This window comes from Capra hircus, chromosome 17 (genome assembly GCF_001704415.2).
Source record: "Capra hircus breed San Clemente chromosome 17, ASM170441v1, whole genome shotgun sequence".
Classification (NCBI taxonomy): domain Eukaryota; kingdom Metazoa; phylum Chordata; class Mammalia; order Artiodactyla; family Bovidae; genus Capra; species Capra hircus.
The window spans coordinates 20815451-20836615 of record NC_030824.1 but is presented as its reverse complement, the minus strand read 5'-3'; the positions used below and the strand labels follow the sequence as shown (position 1 = coordinate 20836615).

Sequence of the window (21165 nt, the reverse complement as noted above, 5' to 3'; positions counted from 1 at the left end):
CAGTCTACGGAATTCTCCAGGCCAGAATACTGGAGTGGGTAGCCATTCCCTTCTCCAGGGGATCTTCCCAACCCAGGGATCGAACTCAGGCCTCCCACATTGCAGGTGGATTCTTTACCATCTGAGCCACCAGGGAAGCCCAAGAATATTAGAGTGGGTAGCCTATCCCTTCTCCAGCAGATCTTCCCACCAAGGAATTGAACCGAGGTCTCCTGCATTGCAGGCAGACTCTTTACCAGCTAAGCTACCCAGGAAGCCTGGTATACTGGTTGAGGGTGGACTCAAATGCCATGACTGGGGTCCTTATAAGGAGGGGACATGCAGAGATGCTGACACACACACAGAGGCTGAGAAGGGAGTGATATGGCCCCAAGCTAAGGAACGCCTAAAGCTGGAAGGTCAGGAAGAACCAAGAATCTTCAAGCCATCAGAGGTAGTCGGGCCCGGCTGACAACTTGGGTTTGGAGCTCTGGCCTCCAAAACTATGAGAGAATCCATCCCTGTTGTTTTAAGCCTTCAAGTTGGTGGTAATTCTTCATGGCAGCCTCAGAAAACTAATGTAGCTTGCAAAACAGACTACAGCCGCTGCCATTTGGTACATGACATAAAACCCACTTTCTACCTCCAAACCAGACGGAATTTTTACAAGAGGCATGGTGGTAACTTCCTCTCGCCCTCCCCCCCACCCCAAAAAACAAAACAAAACAGAGAGAGAGAAAGAAAGAAATGGAAACCGCCTAAATATTCACCAGTAGGGAAATAGACTGTGGATAAGCCCACAGCAGAATATTATAGAGTAGTTTTTTTTTTTTAATGAATGAGGCAGCTCTATTCATCTGGGTATGAAAAAGCCTCCAAAACATATTGTTGGCTGTAAAGAATGTGATACTCATTGCAACGCCCTTTGTTTTCCAACATAGCCATGCGGGGGAAAAAAAAAAAAAATCATTTGCTTTCTGCAGCCAGGTATCTGTGTATGAAGGTAGATACAAAGTCTTGGATGAGAAAAATAAAATGATAAAACATAGTTCATTCAGGGAAGAGGGCCGGAATTGCGGGTAGTCAATGAACACTTGAAGCTTATCTGTAAGGTTTTAGGAGGATGTATTCAAGTCCTCTTTAGATTTTCCTTTCAAGTTTTAAATAAAACAAGACAAAGGACCAGAAAAAACATTGATAAGCCTTCAAAGCTTTCTGAGTTATACTCATGACTTAATTACTTAAGGCCCCCTGGCAGGTCCCCTTGGGGCCCCAAGAGCCCCAAAGATGCCTGCTGGACCTTCCCTGGGGTGAACCATCTCTCCTTAGAGCAGGCTCAGGGCTGGAAACTCCCAGGACAAAGGCTGTCCCCTCTGAACCCTAGGCCACATGCAAGCAAATGAGCAAAGGAGAAAAACAGCTGCAGAAGGAGGGCAAGAGACACTCCATGAGAGAAAGCAGGAGCTTCACGGGATTAAAGTCTCCAAGTGGTTGGTGCCTTCAGGACAGTCATCCCAGGAAAATAAGGGCATACAGAGTCCTTGGAGTTTCAACAAGGCAAGTGGAGTAAACTGCAGTCATTGGAGCAGCAGCCTGAACCCTGATGTTAAGGGAGCAGAGTGCCAACAAATCATATATTAAAATGGTTTTACGTGACTCTGTCCTGTGTGTGTGTGTGTGTGTGTGTGTGTGTGTGTGTGTGTGTGTGTGGCAGTGGAGGCAGGGGGGTGGTGAGCAAGAATCAGGAAAAAAAAAAGAAAAGCGTATCTTTCAGAAATGTAGCTTTCCCATGGGCAAGCTGCAGTCAAAATGTTCACCAGTCTGGGCTTCCCCTGACATGCCCGCCCCCACCTCCACTGCACTCTACCCTCTCCCATTATGATAACTAATCTCTACACATCACACTGGTGTTCTGTCTAATCCAATGACTTCAAAATACCATGGGGCCAGAAATCCCTTCTATCCTTCCCTGTGTGTGCCACTCTTCTGAGCTAACGGCCACCACTTCTATTTGTGATGACTAACACGACGCCAGGCTCTGTTCTGAGAAATTCCCACCTGTGACATCACCACAATCCTGGGCCAGTTTCCTGATGGGGAAACTGAGTCACCACAGAACACTTAAGTCATTTTCCCGAGGTCGTGTGCCTGCTAAGTGTCAGAGTCAGGATCTGAACCCAGATCCAGAGGCTGTGTTCTAACCACTGCGCTGCTCAACACTGAGAGGCCCTCAGGTAACCGAGTGTGCCATCCACTCAGATCAATTTGAAACTCTGTCGCCTGTGAAACAGGGATTAGGAAGTCTGAGTTGTCGCTGATGAAAAGGAGCCCAAGGTCCCTGCCCATTATGACTGTCACTGATATCTTCCTGGTCCAAGCCCAAGATGGGCATGGAGCCTGGGGAGTCTTTTCAAAGGGAAACTTGTGCCTCAAATACACATACACACACAAACCCAGCTCCACAGCACAACTAGGTGTGCACCTTTTGGCAACTTATTTATTATTACTGTTTCTCAGTGTCCTTATCCACAAGATGGGATAATAGTACACTTCTTAGAAGGTTGCTGGCTAATGAATTAATACATCTAATAGGTCAATACCTTTCCCTGCAAATATGTCTGCGTCCTGATCCCAGAACCTGTGAATATGTGACCTTATATGACAAGAGGCCTTTGAAGATGCCACTGAGGTAAGGGTCCTGAGATGGGGAGAATGTCCTGCATTGTCCAGGTGGCCCAATGTAATCAGCCCTTAGAAGAGGGAGGCAGCAGGGTCTGAGTCAGAGAAAGAGATGTATTATGGAAGCAGAGGTCAAAGTGATGTGGGCTAAGTACCGTGGGCACCTCCAGAAGCTGGAAAGGGCAAAGAACAGATTCCTAGAGCTTCCAAAATAATGCAGCTCTGCTGACTCCTTGATTTTGTCCTGCAGACTCATCTCAGACTTCTGACCTCCAGAATTATAAGATACATTTGTGTTGTTTAAAGCCACTCTGGGCTTTCCAGGTGGCACTAATAGTAAAGAACCCAATTGCCAGTGCAGGAGACATAAGAAATCTGGGTTTAATCCCTGAGTGGGGAACATCCCTGGAGGAGGGCTCGGCAACCCGCTCCAGTATTCTTCTCTGGGAAATCCCGTGGACAGAGGAGCCTGGTAGGTCACAGTCCATGGGGTCGCAAAGAGTCACACAGGATTGGAACAACTTGCCACACATGCACACAAAGCCAGCCTGTCAATGGTAATTTGCTATAGCAGCAAGAGCAGGCTAATGCAGACACCGGGAACTAGACACTGGGGGACCTGTGAAATGTCATATGCTACTTCCAAGGCCTGGAAAAGCTGCCCCCGGCTTCCTCTCTAAGCTCATCTCTTTCCCGTGCCTTTCCCCAGCTGTCTGCATCCCAACAGCTTGGCCTTCTTTGAGTGCCTCAAGTTAAGCAAGCTTATTTCCATTTGAAGATGCACACTGTTCCCTCTGCCTGCAATGCTCTTCCTCCACAGCCTTCTATAGCTGGTTCCTCTTGTCAGTTAGTTCTCAGAGCAAGCATCAGATCATTAGACAAACATCTTCTTGACCACTTGACACTGCCCACTCCCATCCCTGTCTCTTTATTCTATGACCCAGCATAAATTTCTCCATAGCATACATCATTGTCTGCAGTGGTCAAATGTTCTTGTTTCTTGTACTCTGAACTCTCCTCTCCTAGAATGCAAGGACCTGGAGAGCTGAGACTATGTGTATCTGTTCATCACCATTCACCAGAACACAGAGTAGACACATGAATATTGTTTGAAATAAATAAGTATTTGTGCCCAAGCCTTGGCATAAAGTTTCAGGTCAATTTGGCTAAAAAGGAGTCTGATTATCTCTTGCTTTTTCCTAGGCTGAACCTGTGTGTCCAGTTGCCTAGAAACTCATCAAGTGTGTTCATTTTTGATTCCAACCTTTTTGAAAGATAACTTTTTTTTTTTAATCTGCATGAGTAGAGCTGGGCTTTTTAGTTTTAAGAACTGTAGTGGAATGGTGGGCTGCAGCCCTAAATTCCAAGCCACCCCTGGAAAGAAATCTCTATGCTCAAAGCCAGGTAATTGGACAGATAACCAGAAAGAAGTGAAAGAGAGTGAAAGACATGGTGGGGAGTGGGGGATGGGGGAGAAAAGAAAAAGCTCATGCTTTCATAAAGAAAAGAAGAGAAGGGAAGGGAAGGTGGAGGCAGGCAGGGTAGGGAAGCAGAAGGGAAGGGAAAGAGGCACAGTTAGCACTTCCCCGGGTGACTGCCCTCAGACAAAACGCAGATCACTGCTGATGCAGACCATCCCCATCTATCTGGCCTTCAAGAGCAGATGATCCCAGTAGCTCAGATTCCAGCACGGGATTCAGTCCTTCATTCGACAAACAGTAAGTGTCCCAGGCATTGTTCTAGGTACTGGGGACCCAGCTGTGGACAAAACTGGCCAGAAGCCTGCGGTCAAGGATCTCTCCTTCTGGGGAGGAAGACAGACGATGAATCCTAAATCTCAAACACTGATAATATCCATGAAGAAGATACATGAGGGTGAGGATGTGGACAGAGGGTTGACGAGCAAGGGGATGGAGAGCCAGTTTGGTCCCTGTGGTTGGGGATGGTATCCCTCTATCAGTTGAACCGAAGAGAAGGAGTCAGATGTGGGGAGATGGGGGCAAGCGTGTTTTGGAGGAAAGAGAAGAGTCAAGAACACAGATATGGGAGTTGCAGAGTTAATTGTAGGATAGAGGGTTTTATCTGCAAGGATCTCACCCCTGGTACCCAACTTGAGTATGGATGATAGAAGCACCCCCAGAATGTCCTGAAATCACTGAGTGTGGACCCTCTGTCTTCGGTTCTAGACAGGAAGGTCAAAGCAGTGCAGAATGCATTTGAACATATCCAGTGTGGGCAAGAGTATTGGGAATATGGCGCTCCAGGGGTTTATTCTCTGGGACACACCAGCACCATCCTTTAAGGTTCTGGAACCTTGTCCATGACCTTGTTCTCAGATGTGGCCCCTGAGCCTGGTCATGAATCAAGCTTTGGCCAAGCTGAGAGGAGACAGCTGGTCACCCCCAGGCCAGAAACAAAAGCATACCTGGTTTCATGGACTCTGGGACCCTATCCAGGTTCAGCTGGTCAGTTCCCAACAAGGCTCTTTCTTTCCATATACCTTTTAGAGTTTGCCAATCCCTAAGCTACACAGGAACTCTCAGGGCAATTGACCAGCCACTGTCAACTGGTCACTCAGCATGGACTCAGAGCGGCTGTTCCCATCACACACGCCTAATAGATTTCAATGCAACCTTTTCTCAAGAGCACTTGGTCCTGAGATGGATATAGGATGAGACAAAAACAAAAAAACAAAAAAAAACCCCGGTTCTCCGGGACACAGTTCAACAACATCCACAAAGGAAAGGGATTTACGCAGCAAACCTTGAATAGTTTTTAAGGAGGCATTACGGAAAGCGGGTAAATAAAATATAATTTAAGTGCATTTCCCATGTTCAAACAGCTTCATCTGGTGCATGGAAAACAGTAGATTACAAAATGCTCATTTGTTATATTAAAAAAATACTAAGGGAATTCCGTGACAGTTCAGTTGTTAGGATTTAGGGCTTTCACTGCTGGGAAGCCACTGCTGGGTTTGATCCTTGGTGGGGGAACTAAGATCCCAGAAATTACATGGCAAGGCAAAAAAGAAAAAAGGCCTCAAAGAAAACATCTTTGCGACACTGATTCTGAAGCCTGACATCTCACCATTGCAAGTGGGACAATGCCCACAAAGGAGGTCTGGCTGATGAAGATCTCGGAGACGACCAGCTCCCTCGGGGCATCCTCCACAGGGTACTCCACCTGCCAGGTGATCTGCTGGGCACCAGCCAGGCCACTGCTGTTGTCAACTCCAAAGTCCACTTGCAAGATCTCGTAGAAGGAGCCATTTGTTCTGGAAAACAAACACACAGCAAAGTGCAGTTTAAAACTGCGATTCAGCAGAATGTCAAGCACGAGATGAATTGCCACGTTCCTCTTTGTCAAAACGAAGGATTGCCAAGTTCAACAAGTCACACGGCAGTGTCGATAGAGCCTGATTCACAGGCTGCCACAGATGACCCACACCTCAGAGTGGACGGACCATCCGTCTTCAGGGCTCCGTGGGAAGCAGACTGTCCTTCCCCAAGTGAGCAGCTCAGACCGCACCGCATCTCTGGACACTGTGACAGCCCTGTCTTCCCCAGCCCGGCGTCTGCTTACATCATGATCCAAGCGCCACACACAGGATGTGACCAAACCCTTCACCTAGGGCCACCATCACTCCAGTCCTGAGGCGTAGCCTGGATCTGGCTGCTTCTATTGCTACTTACCTGTGTGTCTGTGGACCCATAGTTCAAACTGTGGGCTTTAGAATTTGGGAAGAACGTCGGTGACTACATGGACTTGTGGGGGCACCATGAGACCAATCATGGGAAAGGACCCCACCACGTGCATGGTTCGTGACATCAGCTATGAGCCACACGTTAAGGTACCATGGTGGATTCTTCATGGCCGCCTGAAATGGGATGGGATGGGATGTAATGTAAGAAATCCCCACCTGCCATCATCCATGGAGTTACAACATGGTACATCTATCTGGAGGAGGGGGAAGAAAGCGGTCAGGGCACACACAAGCGGAAAGGACAAGCGCCATTCCCAGCACCTTCCTACACAGGCAGAGCCTCTCCTCGCTGACATGAACTTGTGAGCTATAGGCTGACTCTTGTACTGACAGGAGAAGTTACTGAGCAGAGAGGTGAAAAGCCACCCAGCATGGGATTCCTGAGCGACTTTTCTTCCATAAGTCCATGTCTATCATCCTGAATCTAGCTGTACCTGGATCCAAGGAATGTTAACAGCAAGTGTGACTGATTCATAGCTCCTAAAACCTCAGTCACTCAGGTGTAAAGATTCTTGCCCAGCAGAATCTCCTACCACGGACAGCTCCCTCCCACTGACAACTTTAGGGGGAAAAACCACAGTATTGACAAAACGGCTATCGTAAATTTGTCCTTTAAATCTTCCATCTAGCTCCTTGTAAGAAAGACAAATATCATATGAAATTGTTATACATGGAATCTAAAAAAAATGGTAAAAATGATCTTATTTACAAAAACAGATATAGAGTCACAGATACATAATAGAAAACAATCTTACGGTTACTGTGGGAAAAAGGGAGAGGAGAGGAGGATTAAACTGGGTGATTGGCATTGACATATATGCACTATTATATACAAATTGGATAACTAATAAGAACCTACTGTATGGCACAGGGAACTTCACTCAATACTCTGTAATGACCTATATGGGAAAACAATCTAAAAAACAGTGGATATATGTACAACAGATTCTCTTTGCTGTATACCTGAAACTATTAATAACACAACACTGTAAATCAACAATTTTGGTGTTCAGTCACTAATCTGACTCTTTGCAATGCTATGGACTGCAGCACTCCAGGGTTCCCTGTCCTTCACTATCTCCCAGAGTTGGCTCAAACTCATGTCCATTGAGTCGGTGATGCCATCACTCAACCATCTCATCCTCTGTTGCCCCCTTCTCCTCTTGAGCCCTCAGGGTCTTTTCATCAGGGTCTTTTCCAATGAGTCAGCTATATCACAATAAATCAACTATACCCCAATAAATTTTTTTTAATTGTGGAAAATTTTTTAAATGGGGGGAAATGTAATGTCTATAACCTGACTTACTTACAAAATTACACTTAGGATTAAACTGAAGCACCAAAAAAAAAAAAAAAAAGTGGATATATGTTACACTGACCTGTCTGATATGGAATTCTCCCCCAAATAGCACTACATTAGAATTAGTCATGCCCGGCATTTTTTCTCCGTAGCCAAGGTTTTAACAAACTCTCTGATATCACTGTGTCCAATAGAGTGGCCATTTAAATTGGAGCATAAATGTATTTGGGCTTTTCTGGAGGCTCATACAGTAAAGAACCTGCCTGCAATGAAGGCGACTCAGCCTGGTTCAACCCCTGAGTCAGGAAGATCCCCTGGAGAAGGGGATGGCTACCCACTCCAGTATTCTTGCCTGGAGAATCCTATGGTTAGAGGAGACTGGCAGGCTATAGTCCATGGGGTCGCAAAGAGTCGAACACAACTGAGCAACTAACACACACACATACACGTATTAAAGTTACACTGCGAGGTAGTCCCAGCTGGCTAGTTGTGGGCAAATCATCAAGTATCTATTTCCACAAGTATCTATATTGCACAAGTTTCCATGGGGAAGGGAATATGTGTTGGACGAAGGACTGGTCTCAGGAGAGGATGGGAGTGGGCTCACATGGGAACCCCCTAACCTCCTAAAAAGGAGACCCCCTTTTTACTAGGGCACTGTCAGAGGGACTTCAGAATCTAAGGGACTTGGGCACTCAGTTTTTGGCTTCAGTCACCCCCCTTTCCCAGCCGCCATACTCCAGCCTAAAGTCACCTCTCTGATCACCGGGATGCTCCACTTATCGGTCAAGTCTCCTCCTGCAAGAGACTCTTGGCCTTATCAGATCAGACCTTTGATTTCTCTTTGGGCTCCTCCGTGCTTGTAACCAGATCTAAGGAACTGCTTCTAATGCCTCCTGGGTCTCATCATTCAGTAAACCTCAGAAAAACTACTGCCAAGAAAATGAAAATCCAGCACTAGAAGAAAATGAACATAACTCTCTCTGTTACCAGCGGTTTAATCCTGCTAAATCCACATTCTGGCTTTGGGGTGCCAAAGTAGCCAGTCTTTGGGAAAAGGGGGCAGGGTCTGTATGGGAGGGCTGCCCCCCTTAACTGTGCTGTCCCACTGCAGACCAGCTATAGGAACCTGCCCAAGTCCAGGTTAACACAAACGGATTAGCAATTCAGCCAGTCATTTTATGCACAGATTTTTAAGTCATTTCCCTGAAACCAGAGGAAAAGGGTCTTTTACTTTCAGGCAGCTGGCATGCCTGGTAATAAGTCCATTTCTATGGAAATGGGTTTATAACTATTAATTTTACCTGCTCCTGATCTATTCTTGATAAGCCTGTCCATTTAGAAAAGTGCTCCGTGAGTCTCTCAATTTAATAATTACCCACTGCCTTTGGGGAATTGGGATCAGTGAGATATTCACTAGATACTTTTCTTTTCCCTGGGGTGGAGGGGTGTGTGTGTGTGTGTGTGTGTGTGTGTGTGTGTTTGGAGGGGTCAGGCAGGAACACTGCTTGGCTGCTTCTCCCCTCTAGCTATAACACACAGCCTCCTCCCAAAAGGACTTGCTTCCCAGAAGTTCTATTTCCCTTGGAAACTTGTCCTTTAATATAAGTTTAAGCCTGCTCCGTGGGACCATGGGACCCCTGAGGTGAGGCTGAGACACCTTTTAAGTGCACAGTATGGCTGCAGCTCAGCCGTGCCAGCAAGAAGGAAGGGGAGGAGAGTTGGGAGCAGGGGAGAGAGACGGGATCCAGAGCAGCAGCTGGTCCCCAGGAACCACATCCAGCCGTGTCTCAGCAGATCCCTTGTGATGACAACGATTGTTGTTTTGCAGAAGGAGGTGGCGGGGGGTGGGGGGTGGTGGTGGTGGTGATGGGGGGACAGGGAGGGAAAGAGAGAAACAGAAAGAAAGAAGAAAAGAAGGAAAGACTGTTTGAAAGCTTGAACTGTTCTCCAGCACGTTGGACCATTCACCTAAATTATTTTTCTCCCTACAAATTTCTAGACAATTCTGAGCTACTGGGCTGAGATGCTTGTGCCACATGAGTTTTTTCTAGAAATGGAGCAAAAGGCTGTCTCTAGTCTCAGGGCTTCTGTTTTTTCTTATGAGTCTATTTCTAGGCATTATTTTAAAAGATGACCAAAAAAGCAAGGCAAATACTGAACAATGATCACATTGAACAAATGCCCCAGAATAAGCCTGCTGGTTATTCAATGTAAATGCAGGCCTGAACCCTGACTTCCTGTCTTGACTGTTCATGTCACCTGCGCAACAGCGCACCTGTCCTCTGCTGTTCTGACTGTGGCAGCGGGCATGGTGCCTGGAAAATGGTAGGAGTTCCCAACATATGTGTTTAATTCTCTGAATACACTCAAAAGGCCCAGTAGGGCACCCTGTAAATTGGGGAGACGTGGTTAATTTGCATTCTAAAGCTACCAGTCAGCTGGGTTCTGAGACACATGTTCCTGCCTGCCCAGTAAGTATGTTTAAATACTCTGCTTTGAGAAGATGTATCTGTCTCCACTACCAGAATGTAATCTTTAAAAAAAAAAAAAAGACTTTAATTTTTAGAGCAATTTTAGGTTCACAGCAAAATTGAGGAGAAGGTATAAAAGTTTTCCCCATCTACTTCCTCCCCTTATACACGCAGCCTCCTCCATTATCAACATCCCCCATCAGATGGTACATTTGTTACAATCAGTGAATCTACATGGACGCATCATTATCACCCAAAGTGCACAGCTTACATCACAGTTCTCTCCTGGTTTTGTATATTCTACAGGTTTGAACAAATGTATAATGAAAAGTGTTCATCATTATAGTCTCATACAGAGTATTTTCACTGGTCTAAGCTCAACATTCAGAAAACGAAGATCATGGCATCTGGTCCCATCACTTCATGGGAAATAGATGGGGGAAACAGTGGAAACAGTGTCAGACTTTATTTTTGGGGGCTCCAAAATCACTGCAGATGGTGACTGCAGCCATGAAATTAAAAGATGCTTACTCCTTGGAAGGAAATTTATGACCAACCTAGACGGCATATTCAAAAGCAGAGACATTACCTTGCCAACAAAGGTCTGTCTTAGTCAAGGCTATGGTTTTTCCAGTGGTCGTGTATGGATGTGAGAGTTGGACTGTGAAGAAAGCTGAGCACAACTTTTGAACTGTGGTGTTGGAGAAGACTCTTGAGAGTCCTTTGGACTGGCAAGGAGATCCAACCAGTCCATTCTGAAGGAGATCAGCCCTGGGTGTTCTTTAGAAGGAATGATGCTAAAGCTGAAACTCCAGTACTTTGGCCACCTCATGTAAGAGCTGACTCATTGGAAAAGACTCTGATGCTGGGAGGGATGGGGGGCAGGAGGAAAAGGGGACGACAGAGGTTGAGATGGCTGGATGGCATCACTGACTTTACGGACGTGAGTTTGAGTGAACTCTGGGAGTTGGTGATGGACAGGGAGGCCTGGCGTCCTGCAATTCATGGGGTCGCAAAGAGTCGGACATGACTGAGCGACTGAACTGAACTGAACTGAACTGAGCTGAACTGAGGCGTCTTTTGATCTCTGCCTGTTCATCACTCCCTCTCCAAACCCTGGTCAACACTGATCTTTTCACTGTCTCCATAGTTGTGCCTTTTCCAGAATGTCACAGACTTGGAATCACATAGTATGTAGCCATTTCAGATTGGCTTCTTTCACTGAATAATATGCATGTAAGGTTCTTCCCTGCTCATTTCAGCACTGAATAATATCATAATACCCCATTATGTGGATGGACCACAGTTTATTTATCAATCCACCCACTGAAGGACATCTTGGTTGCTTCTAATTTTTTAGAACAAAGCTACTATAAATATCCATGTACAGGTTTTTGTGTAGGCATAAGTTTTTAATACCTTTAGGTAAATACCAAGGAGCACAAAACTGCTAAATTTTCTAAACATAAGTTCTCAAAGGTCAAAACCTATCGTAACACCATGGTCCCTACAATCCCTGGCATTTTCATTTATTCTATGACATTTATTAAGCACTGAATATGTGTCAGCCATGGAGAATTCACTGATAGACAAAATAGATGAGAGTCCTCTCTTAACAGTCAGGTAAATAAACAAATAAGGTAAGCCCATGTCACGATAAATGCCATCCTAAAAATGAAATAGAAAAATGAAGTTTCTTCTTAAAAAGTGAGATACTTATTTTTCAATAAAAAAAAACTACATTTATACCACATGACCCAGCAATTCTACTTCTAGGTGTATACCCCAAAGAAACAAACACACTAATTCAAAAAGACACCTGCACCACAATGCTCAAAGCAGCATTATTTACAATTGCTGATATGAAAGCAACCTAAGTATCATCAATAGATGACTGGATAAAGGAGATATAAAATGGAATACTACTCAGCCATAAAAAGGAATGAAATCGCTGCCATTTGCAGCAACATGCATGGACCTAGAGACTGTCATACTAAGTGAGGTAACTCAGGCAGAGAAAGACAAACATATGCCACCACTTACATCTGGAATCTAAAAGATACCACAAACTCATGAATATAATAAAAAAAGAGACTCGTGGATCTAGAGAACAAACTAGTGGGTACCAGTGGGAAGAGGGTGGGGGAGGGGCAATACATGGTAGACGAGGAAGAGGGACAAACTACTATGTATAAAATAAGTTATACGAATCTACTGAAGACTATAGGGAATATCGCCAATATTTATAGTAACTATAAATGAAGTATAACCTTCAGACACTGGGAATCACTTTACTGTATACCTGTAACATATTGTGCATCAACAAAGCTTCATTTAAAAAATAAAGTATTAAATGTTAGTTTTCATTTTAAAATAGAATATAAATTAAAACAGAAGACAATGAAAAGAGTGTTCAGGGAATGCCTCTGTAAGGAGCTGACATTTGAGCTGAAACCTTAAGGATGCTTAACAGATCTTTAGCAAATGTTTGCTGAATAAATGAATAAATCTATTTTAAGCTTTAAAAAAAATTCATGGGAAACATTTATCCCAGAATCATCAGCATGAACACAAGGTGCTAACTGAAAAAGAGTCTCCTTCAAGCCTTTGTTCAAATATTCAGATTTTTCTGTAATAGATTACGGAAGAACCAGAAGAAATCTTCTGGCCAATCAAATACAATCCAAAGACTCTTCTGACCCCCCCACTAAAAATGTCATCTTCCTTTCCTGCAATTGTGATCCCAGTATCCTGCTCTAAGTTTCCCACAGCTTTCACTTTACAACCTGTACGTTAATTCATTTGTTGCTTCTCTCTCTCTCTCACACACACACACACGAATGCAAGCAACAGGAAAGGAGGGATTTCTGCCTGTTTTTCTCACTACTGCGTCGCCAGCCCTTAGCCCCACAGCCTGGGGCACAGTGGTGTGTGCTTAGTGGCTCAGTCATATTCAACTCTTTGGAACCCTTTGGACTATTAGTTAGCCTTTCAGGCTCCTCTGCCCATGGGATTTTCCAGGCAAGAATCCTGGAGCGGGTTGCCATTTTCTTCCTGACCCAGGGATTGAACCTGAATCTCTTGTGTCTCCTGGAATGCAGGCAGATTCTTTATCCACTGAGCCAGCCATCAGGGAACGCTGGGGCATAGTTGGTACTCATTAAATATCTGTTGATGGAATCTCTGAATATCAGACACCAGTTTGAGCAAGACTTCAGAGAAGAAAGTGTGCTTAGGAAAACCAGAGAGGCTGTGATATGGTCTTTGGAGGAGAGAAATTGGCAGGTCAGGGAAGGCTTCCTGGTAGAGGCAGCCTCTTCAAATATTGACTCAGGCCAATATTTGAAGAATGGGCTCAAACAACAGGCAACTGCTACAGCCCACTGCTCAGGGTCCCTCATCACACCCTCTTTTCCCTCCAGACTTCCTTCCCACTCTGTGATTTCCCCTCCCCCAACATCAGTCCTCCCAGAGAGGAAGGGAGCAAATCCCTGCTCACCAAATCCATCAACAGGGCAGAGGGTCTTTAGTTCATCTCTCTGTCTGTCACTCAGCCCTTTTCATCGTGACCTCATGGTTGGCTCTCAGAATCTAGCATGAATAAATCATTTCTTTCTGCAATTTCACAAAATTTAGGCATTGCCCCCGCATTTCTGCTCTCTCCAAAGAACTTGCTGTGGAAAAAATGTTTCAGGTTGACAAATCAGGGTAGCTAGCAGGCAAACGTCTAAAAATATTTAAAAGCCCCTCATTTAGAGCAGGGACTTTTGGACTCAAAACCTTCTCTCCTCATTGGTTTAATTTCAAGACTTCTCCTTACATTGCTATTTAGAATCTTGAAAAAAATCCTAAGACTGTGTCACCCAGGAATAGACCAAGAACAGGGGTTCTTTTATTACATTTCTAGCTGACTAGGAAAGTTAAACAGGAAACCCAGAGGTTATAATGTGGTCCCTGGGTGCATGTGGCCAGGGCCATATCTATTGACCACCTCCACTGTTGTGTTTTCATGAAATCTGACTTGGTTGCTAATGTTTTTCAAGGCAGAATATTCACACCAAAGAACTGGTATCTCTGGTTTCTTGGAAGCATAGACAACACTGTCGCACATTCCCATGTGGCAATAATCAGCTGGAACAGCAAGATGCTGTTCACACAAAGTGGATCGAAGACCTAAGAGCTAAACTTATAAAAAGTCTTAGGAGAAAACATAGGCAGTAATCTCTGTGACTTTGGTTGAGGCAGTGGTTTCTCAGATTAAACAACACAAACACACAAACACAGAATAAGAAACAATTTAAAACTTTAGTGCTTCAAATTCTATCAGTAAAATCAAGACACTGAATAGAATGGAGGAAATATTTGCAAATCAGATATCTAATAAACAATCATTATCCAGAATTATCCAGAATATATAAACAGCTTTTACAACTCAACAATTTAAAAAGCAATAACAACAGCAATTAAAATTAGGCAAAGTATTTGAATAAACATTTTTCCAAAGAAGATATAAAACGGCCAATAAGCCCATGAAAAGATGCTCGATATCATTATCCATTAAGGAACTGCAGATCAAAACCACAGTGAAATCCCACTTTAAACTATTAGGATGGCTGCAGTCTTTAAAAAAATAAAAGGCAGGCAAGTGAGGAGGAATAAATTGGGAGACTGGGATTGACATATACACACTACTATATATAAAATAGATTATTAATAAGGACTTACTGTATAACACAGAAAATTCTACTCAACACTCTGTAATAGCCTATAAAAGAATCTAAAAGGGGGACAATGTTTATGTATAACTAATTTGCTTTGCTGTATACCTGAAACCGACACCACTGTAAATCAATTATAACCCAATAAAATTTCTTTAAAGAAGACAAAAATATGTGGGCAAGAATGTGAAGAAATTGTAAACCACATGCATTGCTGGTGAAAATATAAAACGGTACAGCTGATTTGAAAAATATCTTTGCAGTTCCCCCAAAATTAAACAGCATTACCACATGCCCTGGCAAGTTCACTCCTAGGTGTATATATATAAATATATGCAAGAGAAATGAAAACGTGCGTTCACATAAAAAGTCGTACACAAGGTGTCCCCGGTGGCTCAGTGGTAAAAAATCTGCCAGTGCAGGAGACACGGGTTAGATCCCTGACCCAGGAAAACCCCATTTGCCTCGGAGCAACTAAAGCCCTGTGCCAAAACTATTGAGCCTGTGGGCTGCAGCTACTGAAGCCCGCACTCTGCACCAAGAGAAGGCACGCAATGAGAAGCTGCAACTAGAGAAAGCCCTCACACAGCAACAAAGACCCAGCACTGCCAAAAATAAATAAGTAACATTTTTTCTTTAATTTTGCACAAATGTTGATTGTAGCACTATTTTTGATAATAATACCCAACATTTATTGTGGAAAAAGCTCCAAAGTCTTCAATTAGCTAAACATGAACTGTCTTTCAGTGAGCTGTGGGTTTTCTACATTCCAGGAACTATGCTAGGAACTTGAACTTCAGTACATCATTCAAACCTCACAGCAATGGCATGAAAAGGATACTATCATTATCACTCTTGAGTCGTTTCTGCTCCGGTTGCTTTAAGGGGGCCACTCCACTGAGCAACCCTTGATAAGATCAGCAAAGATCAGCTAGTCACCAAGAAAGAGAAGCATTTTCCGTCCTTATCAACCTGGACTGTCCCTTTGCTTTCTCCCTCCCCTCCTCTTGTGTCTTCCTTCTTTTCCTCTCTTTCTCATTCTTTTCCCTTTCTCTTTATCCTTCTTGTAGGTAAGTCAGTCTGAGCCATAATGCCCTTCAGAAACACAAAAGTTGCAAAATTAATACCAAAGTTGACTTCACGTCTCTCCACGGGAGGTTTCTTCTTATAGTTTAATGTCAGGGAATACTTCATTTGGCATCACGGAACAGAGCGTTCCCCTCTTCCGTCTTCTCTCGGTGTCTTTGTCTCTCTCTTTTATGTTGAGCAAATTTCAACACTAGGCCAGATTGTACCATTAGCTATGGATTATTTTTTCATTTGAATATGATTTCAGTATACATTAATGAGCCCCTAATAAAACGTTCTAAGCACAGTGCTGGCTTCTGTTCACTGGCGGGGTCATGGTACAAACCAAATAGTATAGTTTCCCCCACAGGCCTTATAAATTTCATTCAACTCTTCCTATGAATTCAGATAAGTTTTGAGAAGAAAGGAGCATCTAACAAAACACATTAGCCCAGACTAGGGGATTTAAGGAACTTGTTCTTTTTGAACTCAGATCTAGTGAAGGAATTGAGAGGAGTTTTTCAGACAGCAGGGAAAAAATATTTGCATTTTCTAAACCTGTAGCCTCTCTTTTAAAGTATATATTTATCTAATCTTTCTGCTCTCACAGGTTGCAAACTAGTTCTTTAAAACTAGTGAGAATATACATGAAGCATACCATCGATTCTGTTCATACTCCCCCTCAATCTACAGCTCTAAAATTCGAACTACTTAACTGTGTAGGTTAAACCCAACGGTGCATGTGTGCTCACAGATACACACATGAAATAACGGAGCTACGTAAAAGGAAGAAGAAAAGGATTAACTGAATCATCAGGGTATGTAGCATTATTTTTATATTGAAGTATAATTGATTCACAATATTGTATTAGTTTCAGATTTATAGCAAAGCAGTTCAGTTCAGCAATCCTGTTTTTTTCAGATTCTTTTCCATTATGGTTTATCCCAAAATACAGAATATAATTCCCTGTTCTGTACAGTAAATCATTGTTGCTTGTCAAGAAAATGATCTGAAATGTATGTGTGTGAGAATGTCTGGATCATTTTGTTATATACCTGAAATTAATACAATATTGTAAATCAACTAAACTTCAATTAAAAAAAAAAAGAAAAGCCACCATTGTCAGCTCTCCCTTGCTTGGTTTATTCTCCTTCTGTTAAATCTCCAATTCATTTTTCTGCAGTAAGTACTCCCAGAAACTCTTTATCTAACTCAAACCAGCTCATGATCAGTCCACCAACTCACTGCCCTACTTTCCAAACACAGAAAAAAATGATAGTAAATTCCTCTTGTTTTTTCCATTTTTAAATATTTCAAAGTACCTCACAGAGTGGTGTAAGTGACCTTATTTTTGCTTACCAACAATTTCCCAGAGTGGAAAACAATAAATCTTGATAATGAGCAAACAGCGCGGGCACCTCCACTCTCTCAGCTGCCAGATCCTGGACCATTTCTCACACTAACAACTCACCCTCACTTCCAGCTTATTTGATTTTATCAGCATCACTGTGACAAGCCTGGAGACGGCGAAGACAATTGCCACAGTTAATTTTTCCCCTTCTGCCTCTGTCCTTCTGACAATATCCCAAAAACCCTTGCAGGAAGAGATAGCCCAGAAATCACCTCCCACCGACTCCCCAAATACAGCTCCTCAGAGTCCTCTCTCCGTTTCTTCCTGTTACCAACTTTGAGCAACATTCTTGTCATGTACAATGACTCGTGGAATTCAGTGCTGTTTAGTTTTTTCCCAATTTTTATTTTATACAGGAGTAGAGTTGATTAACAATGCTGAGTTACCTGCAGGTGTACAGTAAAGTGATTCGGTTTCACAAATACATGTATCTATTCTGCTTCAAAATCTTTTCCAATTTAGGTTGCTGCAGAATATTGAGTAGAGTTCCCTGTGCTGTACAGGAGAACCTTGTTGGTTATCATTTTAAATAAAGTAGCAGCAATATGTGAACTGTGAACTCCCTGATGTTCAAGCTGGTTTTAGGAAAGGCAGAGGAACCAGAGATCAAATTGCCAACATCCGCTGGATCATCGAAAAAGCAAAAGAGTTTCAGAAAAACATCTATTTCTGCTTTGTTGACTATGCCAAAGCCTTTGACTGTATGGATCACAATAAACTGTGGAAAATTCTGAAAGACATGGGAATACCAGACCACCTGACCTGCCTCTTGAGAAACCTGTATGCAGGTCAGGAAGCAACAGTGAGAACTGGACATGGAACAACAGACTGGCTCCAAATAGGAAAAGGAGTATGTCAAGGCTGTATATTGTCACCCTGCTTATTTAACTTCTATGCAGAGTACATCATGAGAAACGCTGGACTGGAAGAAACACAAGCTGGAATCAAGATTGCCGGAAAATAATAATCACCTCAGATATGCAGATGACACCACCCTTATGGCAGAAAGTGAAGAGGAGCTAAAAAGCCTCTTGATGAAAGTGAAAGAGGAGAGCGAAAAAGTTGGCTTAAAGCTCAACATGCAGAAAATGAAGATCATGGCATCCGGTCCCATCACTTCATGGCAAATAGATGGGGAAACAGTAAAAACAGTGTCAGACTTTATTTTTTGGGGCTCCACAATCACTGCAGATGGTGATTGCAGCCATGAAATTAAAAGACGCTTACTCCTTGGAAGAAAAGTTATGACCAACCTAGATAGTATATTCAAAAGTAGAGACATTATTTTGCCAACTAAGATCCGTCTAGTCAAGGCTATGGTTTTCCCAGTGGTCATGTATGGATGTGAGAGTTGGACTGTGAAGAAGGCTGAGCACCGAAGAGTTGATGCTTTTGAAGTGTGGTGTTGGAGAAGACTCTTGAGAGTCCCTTGGACAGCAAGGAGATCCAACCAGTTCATTCTGAAGGAGATCAGCCCTGGGATTTCTTTGGAAGGAATGATGCTAAAGCTGAAGCTCCAGTACTTTGGCCACCTCATGCGTGGAGTTGACTCATTGGAGAAGACTCTGATGCTGGGAGGGATTGGGGGTGGGAGGAGGAGGGGATGACCGAGGATGAGATGGCTGGATGGCATCACGGACTCGATGGATGAGTGATGGGTGAACTCCAGGAGTTGGTGATGGACAGGGAGGCCTGGTATGCTGAGATTCACGGGGTCGCAGAGAGTTGGACATGACTGAGTGACTGAACTGAACTGAACTGATGTACATGTCAAATCCAAACTCCTAATTTATCCCTCTCCCCCCATCTTTTCCCTTTGGTAACTATATGTTTGTTTTTAGATTCCACAGATAAGCAATATCATATGGCATTTGTCTTTCTCTGTCTGACTGACTTCCCTTAGCATGATCACCTCTAAGTCCATCCATGTTGCTGCAAATGGCACAAAGTCATTTGTTCCCTCATTGGTCCTCCAGGGAGATAGTGTGGGCATCTGTGAGCCTGAACATGAATGACTCCTTGCCTCATTTTTACATCAACAGAGCACTTTTTACCCTCTGTTCTGCCTCTAGAACATTTGCTCTCTGACCCACAGGAAGAGGAGGGCTCTGGTCATTCTCTCCCTGACAATGAAGCACTCACTCAAGGAAGTGAGTTTGGAAGCAGTCCCACAGTCTCGTCTGATTGTGGGCATCATCAAGAGCCATCCTCCAGTGAGTACAGAGGGGAAAGAGTAAGCTACGTTCAAGACTCAGGAACAGGGCAGCCCTGGCTGAGGGCGGTCAGCAGGTACAGATAGCCTCCGGAATCTACCAGGAGTCTGATTGCAGGGGCCGCGAACATCACATTCCCTCATTCGTTCATGCTGGTACGTTTATGAAGAAGACCGCGTCCCTGACTCTGCACCAGGCTCAGTGGTATATACAAGCAGAGTCCCACACGAAACTCTAATTATCTTTCAAAGAGTCTGCTTCTCAGTGAAAGCCTTTCTCCTGTCATGTGGCACCGGATTTCTCTGCACCTAAGCTGGAAAGGGCCTCATTAAAAGCAGAATCTTCTACAGCCTAATGGGCAGGTTGGCTCCTCCAAGGAGAGCAGCTGCTAATGAGGCCAGGGTCCCTGGGTTGCACCCGGTGCTTGCTGGTGAGCTGGGCTCCTCCAGGTGGCTGTGGAGGGCACCCATAAGTCCAGCACACTGCAAGCCACCCTGTGGCCAGGGGCCAGCTGACAGCTGCAATCAGCGCCGATTTATCCCCAGTCCTGGTGTATTCCCTGCTGAGAAACGGAAGCAGCATCCTGCCCAAAGGATGACACTGGGCTCCCCGTGAAGGCGACTGTGACAGTCAGATGATTGGAGGTGTGTTCGTGGCCAACCCCGCAAAGATCAGGCCAGAGACAAGCTGCCTGCAGAACGCTAGATCAGAAGAAAGCTCACATTCCAGCCACAGCATCAGAGACCACAGACATTGACTGTGAATACCAGGGGGACTTACATCTCTCAAAGGGGTGGCGTCAGAAGGCGCAAGAATCATGAGGTTTACAGAGAGAGAGAACAGACTGGCGGCTGCCAACAGGCGGGGAGGGGAGGAGGTTGGGGAGGGATGGATTGGGGGGTTGGGACTAGCAGATGCAAACTGTTAAATAAACAACAAGATCCTACTGTGTAGCACAGGGAACTATATTCAATATCCTGTGACAACACAGAGGACAAAAGCGTGGACACCGAGGGGGGAAGACGGGGAGGGGGATGACCTGGGAGACTGGGATTGACATACATGCACCACTATGTATAAAACAGATAACTAAGGAGAGCCTACTGTATAGCATGTGGGGGGAAAGGAAGGTACAATCTGTAGGACATGTATTAAGTTAACCTTAAAAAGGTGTTACAATACACATTAGGTGCAGACAAATACAGTTTGATTCCACTTATATGAAATACTTAGAAGAGCCAACTTCATGCAGTCGGAAAGTACACTGGTAGATGTCAGGGGTCAGGGGCTAGCGGGTAGGGAGGGGGAATGGGGAGATGGTGTTTAAAGATGACAGAGTTTCAGATTAGGACGGTGAAAAATTTGGGAGATGGATGATGGTAAGAGTTGTACACCAAGGTGAATGTAGTTAGTGCCACTGAAGCATACAGTTAAATATGGTCAAAATAGTACGTCTTATATCATGTGGCTTTTACCACCAAAAAAAAAAAAAACAGTTAAAAAATATCCTGTAATAAACCATAATGACAAAGACTATATATATATATGTATTACTGAAT

At 44.0% G+C, this 21165-nt stretch overlaps 1 protein-coding gene across 1 annotated transcript in view; it reads right to left on the bottom strand.

The window, feature by feature from the left end:
• Positions 1 to 21165, bottom strand: part of TMEM132B (transmembrane protein 132B) — a 396200-nt gene that overhangs the window by 75648 nt on the left and 299387 nt on the right. The window contains exon 4 of the mRNA XM_005691512.3: positions 5746 to 5932. Coding sequence (XP_005691569.2) covers positions 5746 to 5932 — 187 coding nt within the window. The remainder of the gene's footprint in view (positions 1 to 5745; positions 5933 to 21165) is intronic.